Source organism: Phyllobates terribilis, unplaced genomic scaffold (assembly GCF_046119375.1).
Source record: "Phyllobates terribilis strain yellow unplaced genomic scaffold, ASM4611937v1 Scaffold_2__4_contigs__length_985480577, whole genome shotgun sequence".
Classification (NCBI taxonomy): Eukaryota; Metazoa; Chordata; class Amphibia; order Anura; family Dendrobatidae; genus Phyllobates; species Phyllobates terribilis.
Genome location: NW_027362762.1, coordinates 856,901,151 through 856,919,570, shown reverse-complemented (window position 1 = coordinate 856,919,570; position 18,420 = coordinate 856,901,151). Strand labels below are relative to the sequence as shown.

The window sequence follows — 18,420 nt, the reverse complement described above, 5'->3', positions numbered from 1 at the left end:
GATCCTGGCCCATTTGGTTGACTATGTAATTTACAGGCTTGGTCTACCAGACCTGGATCAGCCCTTACAGGTTGTCTCTCCATTCTTGCTCATAGAAGCCAGATCCCCTCTATAATGCAGGGGCGGCCATATCATTGGTGCAACCCGTGCGGCCGCACAGGGGCCCAAGAGGTAAGGGGGTCCAATACTACCTCCAAAGAGGTGGAAATGTGCGGTATGATGAACTATTGGACTGCAAAGGACCCGTATACTGTATTGTCCACCGGTGCTACAATGTCTATATGACCTAATGGAATATAGATAATTGCTGGCTGTCCTGATAAAACAACCCCTTTATCGAATATATATCGAGATTATATTGTGACAAATAAATAAAGGAGTTATTTCATCATATACAACTCTTTTAAAATGCAGAAGGTGATCGCTGAATAAAATCCCACTTTCGGCAGTGATTTTATTGGGTGACGCCATGGCCAGCCAGGCACTTACCCCTGCAACGGTGGTAGTGTTACATGTTCCTTGTAATACAAAGATGGCTTTAGGCCACCAAAATACAGTAACTATTCAATCAATTTGGCACACAGACAGTGTCTATGATGTCTAGATAGGAAATATGAACAGGTGTTCCCTGACAATCCCTTTAATAGTATAGCATTACACCAATGAATAATCCTGCTGCTTTCATTGCTCAGCCATTCTAACCTACTGCCGAGACTCACGACTTTATAAAATACTATTACTTGTAGAATATGTATAGGAGATGAATGAGATAACATACAGAATCACTAAAAGAAAACCACAAAGCAGCATGACAGTTTGTATGAATGAACACGGTCATACTGAAAAACACTTAAAAGGTGTATTCCCATCTCCAAGATCCTATCCCAATATGTAGTAGGTGTAGTAATAATAATATTAGCAAATACCTCCAAATAGAAATGTAGTACAGTTCTTCTGATTGGCTATGCCGCTTACCCCATGTGCAGGGCATTGCAGTAGCTTAGGTATCCTTGGTTACGACTACTAAAGCTATGTTCACACACGTTGTGTCTTTTTCTATTGCAAATCTGCTGCTAACTTTTCTCTGGCAGGAAAACAGCTGCGTAAAAAACGTGCGCATTTGCTGCTTATTTGTTGCGTTTTTAGCTGCATATTTGCTGCGTATTTTTGACCACCCATTACTTCCTATGGGTAAAAAAATGCAGCAAATACGCAGCAAATACGCGCGTTTTTTACGCAGTTGTTTTCCTGCCAGAGAAAAGTTAGCAGCAGATTTGCAGCAGATTTGAAGCAGAAACGCTGAAAGAAGTGACATTCTCTATTTTCCAAATACGCAGCAAGGCAGAAAATACGCAGCAAACAAAAAGCAACGTGTGTGAACAGAGAATTCTGGATTCTCATAGACTTTGCTGGTACTGCCAGACGCAGCTGAAAATTTGCATAAAAATCTGCTGCTAAGTACGCAGCAAAACAACGTGTGTGAAGTTAGCCTAACAGCTAACTAACTGTCACTATATGAGTGGTCGTAACCATGAATACCTAAGCTACTGCAATGCCCTGCACATAGGATAAGCGGCATAGCGAATCAGAAGAACTATACTACATTTCTAATTGGAGGTATTTGCTAATATTATTATTATTATTATTATAATAACACCTACTACATATTGGGATAGGATCTTGGAGATTGGAATACCCCTTTAACAGATGGAGAAAACTTCATTTTACAGTATTACACAACTAACTACATCTATAAAGGACTGGTGTATTATGGGTGTGAGCGATCAGTGAGCCATGAGATTTAATGCAGGATGTTACATAGAAACCTAATTGTCATTTTGTACTGAACTCGTCAGTCTATTATTTTTAATTTTACACATCTTTTATGGTAATTACATGTATTATGTCTCGAATGAATGCAGACAAAACAAGATATATGAAAATAAAATGTCTGCAAATTGTAATAAGTATAATAAATAAATTTATATGCAATGTCCTCCTGGCACAATGATGAGCGGTCTAATATATCTCTCAATAAAATATAAAAATATATAGACAAACTATTATGATATATTAAATATACTTTCAATTATTTTATAATACTTTTTTTTAACTATGAGGCAGTTTAATGACTTGTGTACAGGTCTATATTATGGCTCTATACAACCTGTATGTACAGTATTGATCTGTAGTAGGGCACCTATATTATGCTACAAAGGCTCTGTATGTGCTATATTAGTAGGGCTCTGTATGCGCCATATTAGTAGGGCTCTGTATGCGCTATATTAGTAGGGCTCTGTATGCGCTATATTAGTAGGGCTCTGTATGCGCTATATTAGTAGGGCTCTGTATGCGCTATATTAGTAGGGCTCTGTATGCGCCATATTAGTAGGGCTCTGTATGCGCTATATTAGTAGGGCTCTGTATGCGCTATATTAGTAGGGCTCTGTATGCGCTATATTAGTAGGGCTCTGTATGCGCCATATTAGTAGGGCTCTGTATGCGCCATATTAGTAGGGCTCTGTATGCGCTATATTAGTAGGGCTCTGTATGCGCTATATTAGTAGGGCTCTGTATGCGCTATATTAGTAGGGCTCTGTATGCGCCATATTAGTAGGGCTCTGTATGCGCTATATTAGTAGGGCTCTGTATGCGCTATATTAGTAGGGCTCTGTATGCGCTATATTAGTAGGGCTCTGTATGCGCTATATTAGTAGGGCTCTGTAAGACCACCATTTTATTCAGATACCCATGTAGACTTTCTGATTTGCGGTACCACAGTAGTAGTAGTAGTAAAGAGCCACTTGCACTGTACAATCACCTGCACACACTTCTGCCATGTGCTTATGAAGTTGAGTGAGTCCTCCCTGTATGACTATGCATACAGAGATAGGTGTCAATCATTGATTAGGACCACCCACTGGACTCCCAAGCTGAAAAAGTGCTATATAATCAATCTACTCAGCCCCCTCTTCTCTACAACATGCTGCCCACAGATAGTTTCCTTTTAAGGGTGAGATTTGTTCTCACTGTGCTGAAAAAAAATACTGATGTACCGGGTGTGACAGTACACTCAGGCGGCCATATTTGTTGTGGTTTTTACACAATATTCTAAGTGTGCTAAAATTAATGGTGAAATCTGCATTTTAATACACACAGATTTAGTTACAGATTTTTAGGTACTTCTGTGGGGAAAAAAAATCTGCATTGTAGAAACATGGACTATTCTCAATTCATGGGTACAGTTTGGATTCAGCAAAGACAGATTTTCCCATTACCCATTACTGATAGGAGATGGCAATTGGTGCTTTTACAATTCTATGGAGAGGGGAGGCGCTAGAGGCGTTCTACTGTAAGTTCTCCTGAAACAACAGCTACAGTTCTCCATAGAACTTTATGAACACCAACTGCCACCTCAGAAATAGGAAAATCTGTATTCACCGATGACAAACTTTAATTTTCAAAATTGTCTATTCATGGGTAAAGATCAGTCTTGGAGAAGAAACAAGTGTATTTCTCTGATAAGATATATTACAAAGTTTCTTATTTTTTCTGTGTACTATTCATTTATGAAAGAAAACTGAAGTAACAGTAGTTAAAGAATGAGGTCATTTTAAATTTTTACATTACTGAATTAAATTTCGGATTACTATTGTTTTTTATTTATGTAGTTGGGACTATGAAGAATTTTACAGGTTTGGTTCATTTAAAATTCTTTCTCACTTTACCAAGTATATTAGTGTTGGGCATATTGTTTTATTGACTGAGATTGGCAGCAGAGGTAGAAATTATATGCTAGAGCCACATATTTGCTAAACCCCTGTTCACATACACAAGAGCTGGAACAGATAAGTAATTTTTACAAGGAGTCTGACTATTGTGGCTGCTATTGTAGGAGGTCTTCCCGGACTTTGATATTCATGATGACCCATTCTTAGGATAGGGTCTGATTCCTGGCAAGTTCGCTGATCAGCTAATTTTTGGTGCCACAGCCCACTGGAAACGCCATTGTTATACACATTGTGAATGGTGCTGCAGGCTTTCTCCCATACATGTGAATGAGTAAGAGCTTACAGTGTATTATAGCAGATAGCTGGGAGTACCTGGAGCTGGACCCTCACCGATCTGATACCGATGTGCTATCTTAAAGGCAGAACCTTTAATGGGGACTATAAAAAGACTTGGGCATTACTAAGAGACTGGCACCAAAATGAGTATTCCCAGTATTTGTATGATGGTGACCAGCAAATTCAGGGGTAGGGCTTAACACGACACCAGTCGCTTTTTCCCCACTTTCAATTCGGACGGGAGAGAAGCCAATTTGCTTTTTTGACCTAGAAAAAGGCGGTGGTCCGGCACCAAAACGCGTTTGTCCTAATCTTATCTGAAGCTCCAAAGCTTCTCATTTCCCGCAGGGCAGCCCACCTAATCTAATTCTCTCCATTCTGATAAAGCCAATTATAGTCGGCAGACACAAAATATCTAAACATGTATATAAGTCACATTATAACTAGTCATCTACCGTAAAGCAGGGCAAGATAAAACCTGTTATAATTATAAAAAGGCAGATCTATAAAGAATGGAATTCAATCTAGGGCATTATTAGGATTTATCCAGGTAAAAGTTCCCAATGGGGTTGGTGCTAATCAGACTGGTAACCTCTAGGTATGTTGGGTCTTATAGATAAGCTATAGAAGGGACAACCATCATGGGTCTATGTTTTACTACCAGTCTGAGACCCTGTTCGTACTGTCTAACCTACTAATATAATTATCTCTGGACTTTTGGGTTGGACTCATACCTGTGCACCGCAACTTACAGCATCTGGCTAGTAGCAAGGGTGTTCCATGAAATCATGTGTCAACATCAATAATGGTTGGTCCATATTTCATTAGTGGTTTTGCTTTATACGGATTTCCATTTGTATTTTTTTTCCACTAGCGTTATCTCGCTTTATGGTCGATGACGATCAGTTTTATTGTTTCTGTGTATCTTTGTACTTTGATTCTGAGCTCTAGTGTATCAGGTCCTAATAAAAGTTAAAATATAATAATTACTTTGCTCTCATGTCAGAGAATATCGTGTCCAGTATTAAAATAAGATCATGTTCTCAACATCATAAGACACATGCACACTGCTATTCAGTCATGGACATTTAATATTCTTTGTACTTGTTGGGTTGATAACTTTAGGGACGTGACCTGTGCCCAGTCTGTCTTCTTGGCATGATCCAGTGCAGTGTTGGGTATTTGAACCATAGACAGTCTGAGGTTTAAAAAGTTTTCCTTAGGCAAAGAACGGGGTGCGTTGTTTGCAAACAGGAAAGGACAATGTTTTGTTTCCAGGTTACACAGCATTCATGTGAATACCTCCCAGTGGAATTTCGGTACCCGTTTCTGGAGTTATACTTTTAATGAAGCGCTGAAGGGAGACACAAAAAAAGACAAACATTAGCAGAAAATTTTAATTTTTTCTTTTCACAATATTCATAAAATACGCAATAGACAAAATGTGGCTTGATCAACCTCCAATTTATGTTGCAAAGAAGAGAATGGGTTCCTCTATATCCACTGCATGTTTTACCACTTGGCTCCTTCTCCTATTGGCAATATTAATTTCCGAAAAAATAGGAAAATCGAGCTTACTACACCTGAAAAAAGGACTGAACCATGGAAGGAAGGGAGCTGAATCCAGCTGGTGGAGCACAGCAAGAATATCCGGGAAAAAGGAAAGTAGCGGCACAAACATCCATAAAATCCAAAATCTTTATTCAAAATTCCATAAAAACAGGTGGAACCACAGAGCAGCTAAAACCTGACGCATTTCTGGTGCGACTAAGGGCGTTTGTCACGCCAGAAACAAGTCAAGTTTTAGCTGCTCTGTGGTTCCACCTTTTTTTATGGAATTTTGAATAAAGATTTTGGATGTTATGGATGTTTGTGCCGCTACTTTCGTTTTTCACAGTAATTTCCACACTCTCTGAATTCCTAGACTGCTCAGCGATTCCATCCCTTCATATACTGGTACAAGTGGATATTTTGCATTATTTTTCATTCAAGAAAAACATTCCACACAAGCCCTATTCCAAGCCTGATGAAGGGCACATTAACTGAAACGTTGCTATACTTCACTCTGGGATGTAATTACTTTTGCTGGATATGAGGGTAGAATATTAAAAGCATTAAAAAAAATATTCCGTTTTGAGTCTATTCTTGGTGTTCTATTCCTTTGTACAATATTAATAATAATAAAATAGTCTTGAAGGAATCTCAAAGGTAAAGGGAATGTGTCGTCAGAAAATTACCTATTATTTAAATATAGTTTTTTTGTTACATACATTGAACAATTTTTTTTTTTCATATCACGATCTTTATTAAAAAACAAAATTAATGATTTTGCGATTTTCTCTTTTGCACTGGGGCTATTTTAAGCACATACCTCCTGTCATTTTAGGAATATTTTTGAGCTGTTTTCTTATCATCAGAGGCAAGATTACAATAACACTAACACCTGTATATAGAGCTGATAACACAGGATCCACCAATCACCATTGGAGATGTCACATTTGACCCTGCTTCCCCTCCCTTCACAATGACTTCTGCACAAGCTCAGTAGACTCTTAAATATAAAAAGATGGGGTCAGAGTCTGTCTATTGCAGCTAATGTACATGGGCATTTTTTTTTTAAACAACAGTAAGTTAGAGAGTCTAAAAAATGCTCCAGTGGCCAGTGTGAAAATTGCAAGATTCCTAATTAAGTGATATGTCACTTACTGGGCTGCTTGTTGCAGTATTCTCTGCTGCAGATCTGGCAGCTCTCTGAATGCTGAGCTCTGTATAACCCCACCCACACCACTGATTGGCAGCTTTCTGACTATGCACAGTGTATACAGAAAGCTACCAATCAGTGGTGGGGACGGGGTTATACAGAGCTCAGGAATATGGAGGACTACAGAAATGATACTTTTTTACAATACAAAGATGCAAAGCAGGTATTGTAAGTTGAGCAATTTCTGGTGCAGTGAGAAAGAGTATATGGGCTACAAAATGTCGAAAACAGATAAAAATAGTTTACGCTAATTTACCTTAATTAGGAGAGAGATTTCTAGCCAAAAATTTATCGTTTAGAAAAGATATCATATTACTCTTAGCACATTGTAGTCTGTGTCCTTTCTTACCTCTTTTAATGTGCCAGGGGTGCTAGCCAGCCGATATACCATGTATACTGGAACACAGATGAATGAGGATGTGCCAATACAGTAACCAAGCACAACAGACCAGGTTGGGTATGTGTAGTTAAAAAGACGTAGCTCGGGTGGGCTGGACATAAAGCTGCATATAATAAACTGGGGAGACAAAAGATATCACATTTAATTTTTTTAATGTAACGGTCTCCCCTCGAAATTGGGGCAGACATACAGATTTAGCAAAGGTTATCTTGATAACACAGCACAGCGTGTCTCAAAAGTGTTATTCGACACCTAAAGTCTCATTCAGACGTCCATGCCAATCGGTCTGAGAGCGGGAAGCTAATTCATGGACTGGCCGCGGCTCTCCCGACCTGAGCGTGACAGCTTCGTATATTTCTATGAAGGTATCATGCTCGGGTCAGGAGAACCTCGGCCAGTCCATGCATTTTGGTCCACTCTCAGACCGATTGGCATGGAAGTCTGAATGAGTCTTTACTTGGCATCGGTCGATGGATTGTGCAGTGTTATGTAGTCTTAAGTAAGAAAACTTTATGTGTCAAGTTAAAAAGATGATGGTCCGTGAGTCATGATAACCTGTGCTACATCTGTAGCACATTTGTTTATAGGATATAGAATAAGAGAACAGTAATATCACAACTTGTGCATTTAATACTATGGTTTCTTTACTTGTTTAGATGAATCTTCCATGTCAATATATTCTTGATTGGCATAACTAGACAGTGGTTTTTTGATGGCTACTGACCTCAGTGGACTAACAGTTGCCTGTTTCAATAACATCTATTTCCAGCAACTGACCAATGAGATGTCCAATATGTCCAAAATAATTTCACGAGACATCTGCTATGTCACATAAGGCCCTTGGGCTGCGTACAGCCTGAGATGACTTTCTCTTACTTTGTCTGTTCTAAATATTTTTTTCAACAATAAGATGTGGGATAAATGGGGTCCAAAACCTATAGATACTCCTCTGAAAACGGGCAAAAAGTAAGCATCTAAATGAAAATAACCTCATATACCACCATCAATATTTATGGGTTTATGAATGACTGGTCCTGTCAAACTAATCTCACCAGCTCCTACAAGGAGGTAAGGTCCACAGTGAACCACACTGAAGGCTTGTATATAAAAGGAGAATGATGGGACTGGGGGAACATTTGTGTAAATGGGTTCACAATTTTCTCAGTGATAGAAAGTCAGAGGGTGGGTATTAATCAGACACACTTAAATTGGGACATAGTGAACAGTGCGGTAACATGGAGGTTCGGCTCTTGACACCCAGACCATCAGCTGTATGGTGCGTGCTAAAAGACACCAGTCTTAAAGGGGTTGTTTATTACTTTTATATAGATGGCCTATTAGGATATGTTATCAATATTAGATCAGTGGAGGTGAGACACCAGACTGTTCTGTGTTAGTTACTTGTCTCACACTGGTAACTTTCCCTTCATGTAAAATAAGCTCTGGAGGCAGTTATCTTCCGGGCAGCGTCCTCCCCAGAGACTGGAAGAGGTAATTTATATAAAGTGATAAAAGATGACTACTCAACAAAAGTTGGACAGACCAAAAGTTTGGACACACCTTCTCATTTAAAGATTTTTCTGTATTTTCATGACTATGAAAAGTGTACATTCACACTGAAGGCATCAAAACTATGAATTAAGTATATAATTCCACATGTGTTAACAAAAAAGTGTGAAAAACTGAAAATATGTCTTATATTCTAGGTTCTTCAAAGTAGCCACCTTTTGCTTTGATGACTGCTTTGCACACTCTTGGCATTCTCTTGATGAGCTTCAAGAGGTAGTCACCGGAAATGGTTTTCACTTCACAGGTGTGCCCTGTCAGGTTTAATAAGTGGGATTTCTTGCCTTATAAATGGGGTTGGGACCATCAGTTGTGTTGTGCAGAAGTCTGGTGGATACACAGCTGATAGTCCTACTGAATAGACTGTTAGAATTTGTATTATGGCAAGAATAAAGCAGCTAAGTAAAGAAAAACGAGTGGCCATCATTACTTTAAGAAATGAAGGTCAGTCAGTGCGAAAAATTGGGAAAACTTTGAAAGTGTCCCCAAGTGCAGTTGCAAAAACCATCAAGCGCTACAAAGAAACTGGCTCACATGAGGACCGCCCCAGGAAAGGAAGACCAAGAGTCAACTCTGCTTCTGAGGATACGTTTATTCGAGTCACCAGCCTCATAAATCGCAGGTTAACAGCAGCTCAGATTAGAGACCAGGTCAATGCCACACAGAGTTCTAGCAGCAGACACATCTCTACAACAACTGTTAAGAGGAGACTTTGTGCAGCAGGCCTTCATGGTAAAATAGCTGCTAGGAAACCACTGCTAAGGACAGGCAACAAGCAGAAGAGACTTGTTTGGGCTAAAGAACACAAGGAATGGACATTAGACCAGTGGAAATCTGTGCTTTGGTCTGATAAGTCCAAATTTGAGATATTTGGTTCCAACCACCGTGTCTTTGTGCGACGCAGAAAAGGTGAACGGATGGACTCTACATGCCTGGTTCCCACCGTGAAGCATGGAGGAGGAGGTGTGATGGTGTGGGGGTGCTTTGCTGGTGACACTGTTGGAGATTTATTCAAAATTGAAGGCATGCTGAACCAGCATGGCTGCCACAGCATCTTGCAGCGGCATGCTATTCCATCCGGTTTGCTTTTAGTTGGACCATCATTTATTTTTCAACAGGACAATGACCCCAAACACACCTCCAGGCTGTGTAATGGGCTATTTGACCAAGATGGAGAGTGATGGGGTGCTATGCCAGATGCCCTGGCTTCCACAGTCACCAGAAGTGAACCCAATCGAGATGGTTTGGGGTGAGCTGGACCGCAGAGTGAAGGCAAAAGGGCCAACAAGTGCTAAGCATCTCTGGGAACTCCTTCAAGATTATTGGAAGACCATTTCCAGTGACTTCCTCTTGAAGCTCATCAAGAGAATGCCAAGAGTGTGCAAATCAGTCATCAAAGCAAAAGGTGGCTACTTTGAAGAACCTAGAATATAAGACATATTTTCAGTTCTTTCACACTTTTTTGTTAAGTACAGTTAGGTCCATATATATTTGGACATAGACAACATTTTTCTAATTTTGGTTCTAGACATTACCACAATGAATTTTAAACAAAACAATTCAGATGCAGTTGAAGTTCAGACTTTCAGCTTTCATTTGAGGGTATCCACATTAAAATTGGATGAAGGGTTTAGGAGTTTCAGCTCCTTAACATGTGCTGCTCTCCGTACAGGTGAAACAAGCCATCCTTAAGCTGCAAATACAGAAAAAACCCATCTGAGAAATTGCTACAATATGAGGAGTGGCAAAATCTACAGTTTGGTACATCCTGAGAAAGAAAGAAAGCACTGGTGAACTCATCAATGCAAAAAGACCTGGGCGCCCACGGAAGACAACAGTGGTGGATGATCACAGAATAATCTCCATGGTGAAGAGAAACCCCTTCACAACAGCCAACCAAGTGAACAACACTCTCCAGGAGGTAGGCGTATCAATATCCAAATCTACCATAAAGAGAAGACTGCATGAAAGTAAATACAGAGGGTTCACTGCACGGTGCAAGACACTCATAAGCATCAAGAATAAAAAGGCTAGACTGGACTATGCTAAAAAACATCTAAAAAAGCCAGCACAGTTCTGGAAGAACATTCTTTGGACAGATGAAACCAAGATCAACTTCTACCAGGATGATGGAAAGAGAAAAGTATGGCGAAGGCGTGGTACAGCTCATGATCCAAAGCATACCACATCATCTGTAAAACACAGCGGAGGCAGTGTGATGGCTTGGGCATGCATGGCTGCCAGTGGCACTGGGTCACTAGTGTTTATTGATAATGTGACACAGGACAGAAGCAGCCGAATGAATTCTGATGTATTCAGAGCCATACTGTGTGCTCAGATCCAGCCAAATGCAGCCAAACTGATTGGTCGTCGTTTCATACTACAGATGGACAATGACCCAAAACATAAAGCCAAAGCAACCCAGGAGTTTATTAAAGCAAAGAAGTGGAATATTCTTGAATGGCCAAGTCAGTCACCTGATCTCAACCCAATTGAGCATGCATTTCACTTGTTAAAGACTAAACTTCAGACAGAAAGGCCCACAAACAAGCAGCAACTGAAAACCACCGCAGTGAAGGCCTGGTAGAGCATCAAGAAGGAGGAAACACAGAGTCTGGTGATGTCCATGAGTTCAAGACTTCAGGCAGTCATTGCCATCAAAGGGTTTTCAACCAAGTACTAGAAATTAACATTTTATTTACAATTATTTAATCTGTCCAATTACTTTTGGTCCCTTTAAAAACAGAGTGGCACATATTAAGGAGCTGAAACTCCTAAAAAAAAGAATCCCATTATATTTTGCCATCAAAAACGCTGCAAATACGCAGCAAAAAATGCAAGTGCGTTTTTGGTGCGTATTTGCAGCGTTTTTTTCACCGGCCATTACTTCCTAGGGGTGTAAAAACACTGAAAAAACGCTGAAAGAAGTGACATGCTCTATTTTCCAAATACGCAAGCAAGGCAGAAAATACGCAGCAAACAAAAAGCAACATGTGTGAACAGAGAATTCTGGTTTCTCATAGACTTTGCTGGTACTGCCAGACGCAGCTGAAAATTTGCATAAAAATCTGCTGCAAAATACGCAGCAAAATACAACGTGTGTGAACTTAGCCTAAATGATTTATGCAGGAATCAGGCAGAAAGGTGGCTCAGTGGTTAGCATTGTAGCATTGCAGCGCTGGGGTACTGGGCATAAATCCCACCAAGGACAACATCTGCAAGGAGTCTGTATGTTCTCCCCATGTTTGTGTGGGTTTCCTCCGGGTTCTCCGGTTTCCTCCCACACTCCAAAGACATACTGATAGGGAATGTAAATTGTGAACCCCAATGGGACATTGATAATAGTGTCTGTAAAGCTGTATAAATGGAAGAAAGATAAAAAAACAAAAGCGGCACAGGACTGCTGTGGTTATAAGCCGCAATATGATTGCTACATGTGAACACAGCCAAAAGATCTACTTCAGATATTGACCAGTAAAGCATCATTTCAGGTTTATAATCAGATGAAATAAATGACTAATTTAAAGAAGCACCAGTCCCATTAAAGTTTTTATCCTCTTACTATATTGCAGTCATCATATTATACAGCACTGTGTACTTACAATTGCTCAGGTTGCCCTGCTACCCAGTGAATTCTTCTCTTTTTCATTAGGTCTATGACATCACATGATTAACAACAGACTAGCTAAATCCTTCTAAGTTCTTTGTAGAAAAAGGAAGTTTCTTTTCCCTGAATGAGTCATCATTAGAACTACAATTCTACATCACTGCAAAGTCCCTGGCAGGTGAAAGAGCAGATAACCTGGGTCAAAAGTTGAAGAGGGGGATGATAAATGTAGGGAAAAGAGACTTCCTGTTTTTATATAGAGCTTAGAAGGATTCAGCTAGTCAGATTTTAATCACGTGATAGACCTAATGGAAAAGAGAAAAATTAACTGGGTAGAAAGGCAAAATGAGCAATTGTAAATACACAGTAATGTATAATATGATGACTGCAATATATTAAGCGGATAAAAACTTTTGTTGGGAGGAGGAGGAGTGCTTCTTTAAGGAAGGAGTCTCCTTTTTCTTTAGGAGCTTAGTTTATGACCACTTTCTCCGCATAGTTTTTTATACTTTAAAGGTGCAGTGACCAGTACATTCATCATTCATACTCCACGGATGCACAGCTCTCTCTGCGAAGCGGATCTATTTTTACACTAGTAATAAAAGTGAAAGAGAGTAAACAGGAGCCTCTGCAAAGTGTCACCTTATCATAAACCTGTTCTACTAATTAATCTGCCCTGTGCTGCCAGCCACGGAGACTGCAGCATCCACCTTCCTCCAGATTCTCTGCGGTGAATCAGGCAGACCCGAGGTTATAATAATAGTAATAAAAATAAAACTGGCTAAAGAGGGTTAAGACGCTTTAAGGCCACAGATGGATGCCAGCTTCACGTCAGGTTGCAGGATGATGTTGTTCAGACCCTTGTATTCCAGCTCATGCATTGAAGCTTTTATAACGCATATATCTCTGGTGCCAAATAGACTAAATGATCTCCGTGTTGTTATCACGACCACTATGCGTAGTGAAGTTGTGATGAGGTAAACTACACGAAGAAGATTTGGCTATAACTGCAACATCATCATCCGTCTGTAATGCAGAGAGCAATGAAAGGGTAGTAAGACACAACAGGTCCTCACACCAGGGCCGGCGTAAGGGTAGTGTGCACACTGGGCAGTTGCCATTCTCCAACAAGAATCCAGTGCACCTCATTGTAGAGGACTGACACTTTTGACTTTGTCCACGTCCTCACGATTTGGATACAGAGGAATACTATGGTCGATAAGGAAACTTAGGTGCCCTGTCAATCGCTCTCTTATAAGTCACAGGCACAAGACGTCACTGTCTCGGGCAAAGGTGCCGATGACATCATTACATTGCACCACCTGTGACAAGCTGCTGAGTTCAAGGGCCAGAAGAGCTCCCAATTGCTCCCCTCATCATAGGAAAGGGTAAGGTATGTTTTATTATTTTCTGGCAGCAAAAAAGAGAGTTGTTGTTACTGTCTTGGTGCAGAAAAGGGGACCATTTATTATAGGGAATCTGACAGCCAATACCTGCTGCCCGAACCACAGGCAGCATGTATCAGGCACCTCCCCGCCAGCTGCCTTGAATGACCAGCCTCTCTCTGAGTGTGTGTATAGGGAAAGACCTGTCACTCAAGGGCAGTGGGCAGGGAGAAGCCGCTGGGGACCCGCTTGTCCGACTAGTCTCCAGTGTGGCTCGGTTCCCGGGAACTGCACTGGAGACTAGTCGGCTTCTCCCTGTCCTTTGAGTGACAGGTCTCTCTCTATACACGCACGCAGAGAGACCAGTCATTCAGGGCAGCTGGCGGAGAGAAGCTGACTAGTCTCCAGAGCGGTTCGGTTCCCAGTGATTTTTAAAGTAGGTTCTTCTCTGAAACTCTGCAGTGTTTCAGAATTAAACATATATGGCCGATATCATACAGCCGCTGCCTGATACATTTATTAGCTGCCAGGTTAATAATACACAAATACACACAATACCAATGCCCACATTTATTAATTTTAAAGGGGCACAGTAATGGGAATTTGTGAATGTGAGGTCAGATTTCTTTTGTCATGTATGTCATTTTCCTGCTGAAAGCAGTTATGCAGGATGTGAGTGAGATGTTGTAGCTCACATAAAAATCTACGTAAGCTAAGTCACCTTCCGAGTAATCAGCATGGCCCTATACAGTATATAGACTATGTATATAGACTATACCAGTGCTGGTGAACCTATGGCACGCGTGACAGAGGGGGCACGCAGAGCCCTCCCGGTGGGCACGCGCGCCATAGCCGCAGCACTAACGCTACTGGATCGGGCCCGGCGGGTGAGAACTCTGAGCCCGCCGAGTGCCGACACCATCCTCGCTACTTCAACTAGATGTGCGTTCTCGGACGCACATCTAGCTGAAGTGTATTGCAGCGCACAAACTTGCCAGGCCCGTGCACTGCAATACACGCTGCTGGCCAATCAGAGGCCAGCAGCTAGCAGCTGATGTCAGCGTACAGGCGATCGGGCGCACGGCAGAGAGAATATATACATGGACTGGGGGGAGCATATATACATGGACTGGGGGGGAGCATATATACATGGACTGGGGGGGAGGATATATACATGGACTGGGGGAGGGCAGCATATATATGTGACACCCCAGGGGTCTGGTTGCCACAGTGATAGAGATGTTATGTCTGAGAGCAGGTGGGAGGTCCTTTGGTCAGGGATCCTGTGCATGCCACACCTCCTGCCCAGTCTTGGGAGGGGAAGAACTTCCCCTATATAAACCCGGGGCTGAAGCAGGGTTAGGAGTCAAGGAGAGTAGAGACAAGAGACAGTCATAGGAAGAAACAGCTGGAGCTCAGTGGGAGCAATACTACTACGAGTCAGGGGCTGGCAGCTGCAGAGCTCGCCCTGACTGAGAAGCTTTCTTACCGGACCCGGCGTCCGAGGCTGTGGGGACTAACTCTTACCCAGCAGCAGAAGCCGACCGGCAGGGGATTTCAGGTCCTCAGGCCCAGAAACCCGAAGGCACGGTCACACGTGTGGGACCAGCACCGCCATCGTGGAGCGGAAGCCAATAGAAGGCCCCGAGTCACCGGCCATACGGGTGAGCACCACACGGTACACTCAGGGACGTGGGCTACTTATATCCGCTTCTAGCAAGGTAGCCAGAAGAGTACAGTCAGTTTGGGAGGCCTACAACTCCGCCTGGCCAGGGGAGATCCCATCTGCTCAAGGACTGACCAGGCCCCGTTCGCTAGCAAGTACTCCGGGAGGGTCTATCGTTGTTACCAGTAAAGACCCTGAATTACACCGCACCGTCTCTGAGTGGTTCCTGCTACCCCCATCTTCCACGTCGGCTGCCCTGAGGCCATACCCCTCCCGTTGGGGGTTATACTATCACGCTGCACAATTCTACACCGGCCTCAGCGGTCTGCCCTGCAGCGGCAGCTCCATAGCTGCAAATCAACGGGTGGCGTAGTCGACACTCAAATAACATCTATCAAGACTGCCACACACTGAGTCTGACCCCCTGGGCACGGACCGGGTCCCCGCCACTCGGAGACTACAACCCTCATCTGATCCGGTTCCGGGTAAGCCCCCGTGCGCGAGACGCTGCGCGACACAGCAGGCCCAGGGGCGCGTCAACTTTGGCGTAGTCGGCAGGATTTCGTGCCCGCAACCACCGGGTACTGCGTGCCTGAAAAGCAAAGACTGTTCAAACTTACCAGTGGTGAGGTTTCCCGCCATCCGGCGCCATCTTCTGCCTTCTTACCGCCATCCGCGAAGTTTTCCCGCCATCCGGCGCCATCTTCGGCCTTCTTCCCGCCATCCGTGGAGTTTTCCCGCCGTTGGACGCCATCTTGAGGACGCCGCGCGGGAAGAAGAGGGGCGTGGACTTCGAAAGCGCGCGAGAACTGAAGCCCCGCCTCACGTCCGGACGTTGCGTAAGGTCCTGGAAGGAGCCCAGCAGACGCCGACGTCACCGGAGCGCGAGGGAAGGTCCTCAACCCTGACGATCTACTGCGGAGCCGCGGCCTATGGAACAGGATCATCGCAAGGTAGGCCACGGTCCACTAGGGGGGAGGAAGATGTCGGATACGGAGGAGAGCTTCACTGCCTCAACCCCCGCCAGCGCCACCGCTGCTGCAGTTATGCCCTTCACCATGCCCTATATCCCGGGAGCAGCTTGGCTACCCCAGTACTCAGGGGAGTCACATACCCTGCATGACTTTAGAGAAAAGCTGGATAGCCTCTTCCAGGTGTACCCCCTTACAGAAGAGCAAAAAGTGAGCATCCTGGTGGCCCAACTAACCGGGGCAGCTAAAAGGGAAGTAAAATCCTGGCCACCTGGGAGGAAGACTGTCGCAGGGATACTAACCCGGCTGAAGGATACCTTTGATACCCGCACCTCAGCCGAGATTAAGCTTAGATTCTACGGGTGCAAGCAGCGAGCGCATGAGAGTATAAGGGACTATGCACTAAACCTACAAGAGGCCCTGAGGGCCATTAAGCAGACCGACCCTGATGGAGTGGGAAACGAGGACAGGCTGTTGACTGAACAATTTATAGAGGGACTGTATTGTAATGCCCACCGAACCCAGTTGCGGGCAATGGCCTTACAGGATCCCCATCTGGGCTTTGCACAGTTCAAGGACAGAGCCATCCGGGTGCTCCGAGAACCGGCACCGGGTGGCGTTATGACCCACAGGCGCCCAGCTATTACTTACCACCAGGAGGCGGCGCCCTTGTCGGCAGGGCCTGTGGGAGCTGATGCGCAGGCTTTGGACAATGACCCGGCTCCAGACCTACACCATCAGGTCCAAGAGCTAGCTAAGAGCATTGCTGCGCTAACCCGAACTGTGCAGTCTTTACAGGTTTCCACCCCAGGGAAGATCCAGCTGGCATCCGGACCGGAGGACATCCCGTGGCGTCGACCAAGGAGGACCCCACCGGCCAGAGGAAGACCCAGTGACCGATACAGCGAGGACGGACGACCCATCTGCCGCCGCTGCAATCAACCCGGACATATGGCAAGGTACTGTTCTTTAAACGGGCACAACCTGGGGTAGAGGGCCAACCCCCAGGAAAAAGATCACCAGGCCCATCGAACTGGCGCGACAGATATGTGGGAGGACGTCCAGTCTTGCCGGTGGTACTGGATGGCATTCCCATGAGTGCCCTACTGGACACCGGGTCGCAGGTCACCACCATCCCGTACGTGCTCTTTAAGCAGTACTGGAATGACTCGGATATTACCCGCTACCCTGACGACGACTTGAGTATCATCGCCAGCAATGGCCAGCCCGTGCCACAGATCGGATTTAAAGAGGTGACCATCAAAATCGGTAGAGTCGAACTGGCAGCACAGGGACTGATCATTGTAGATATTGACAAACATGAGAGTCACCCAAAAATAACTCTAGGAACTAATGTAATTGAAAATTGTCTTGCAGACGTGATTTTCCTTTTACAGCAGGTTGCCAAGAACGCCAGCTCCGGCGAGCAGCGGGTGCTCCAGAAAGAGATCCGGGCACTGATGCGACGGCAACAGGTGGAACTCTCCGGCGGTGAGATTGGTAGCGTAAGAATGTGTGACCCTTTTCCTATTGCCATGCCCCCAAAAAGTGAAATGATGATTTGGTGCCGGGCAGCTATTGGTCTGAGAGGTAGGGATTACCAGGCAATAATAGAACCAGTTTACTCAGACAGTAGGCCCACCATTTTGACAGCACGGGGGGTGGTTGATGTACGCCATGGGAGGGTGCCCGTTCGCATAATAAATATCGGGGAGAGGGAAGTGTACCTGCCCCGGTATGCCACGCTAGCCAAATTATATACCATTAACCAAAATTCTATACAATCTGTGGAACCCTTGCCTCCATCTCACCCGGAGGAAGGTAACGGCTCTAAGAAAAACATGGAGGACTGGTGTCAGCAACTACATCTGGGTACTGACTCCACTCCCTCACACCAGAAACAAGGAGTCTATCGGGTGGTTCAGGAGTACGAGAGAGTGTTCAGTAAACACCCGTTAGACTTCGGGCGAGTCAAGGGGGTAGAACACCACATCCCC

The 18,420-nt window shown here is 43.9% G+C and overlaps 1 protein-coding gene across 1 annotated transcript in view; it reads right to left on the bottom strand.

The window, feature by feature from the left end:
- Positions 1 to 1,667: 1,667 nt before the first annotated feature.
- The window catches only part of SLC6A4 (solute carrier family 6 member 4), a 180,158-nt gene continuing 163,405 nt past the window's right edge, over positions 1,668 to 18,420 (bottom strand). The window contains exons 13-14 of the mRNA XM_073667966.1: positions 7,178 to 7,345; positions 1,668 to 5,421 (exon numbers count right to left, since the gene is read on the bottom strand). Of these exons, the coding sequence (XP_073524067.1) occupies positions 5,347 to 5,421; positions 7,178 to 7,345 (243 nt within the window). The 3' untranslated portion in view covers positions 1,668 to 5,346. The remainder of the gene's footprint in view (positions 5,422 to 7,177; positions 7,346 to 18,420) is intronic.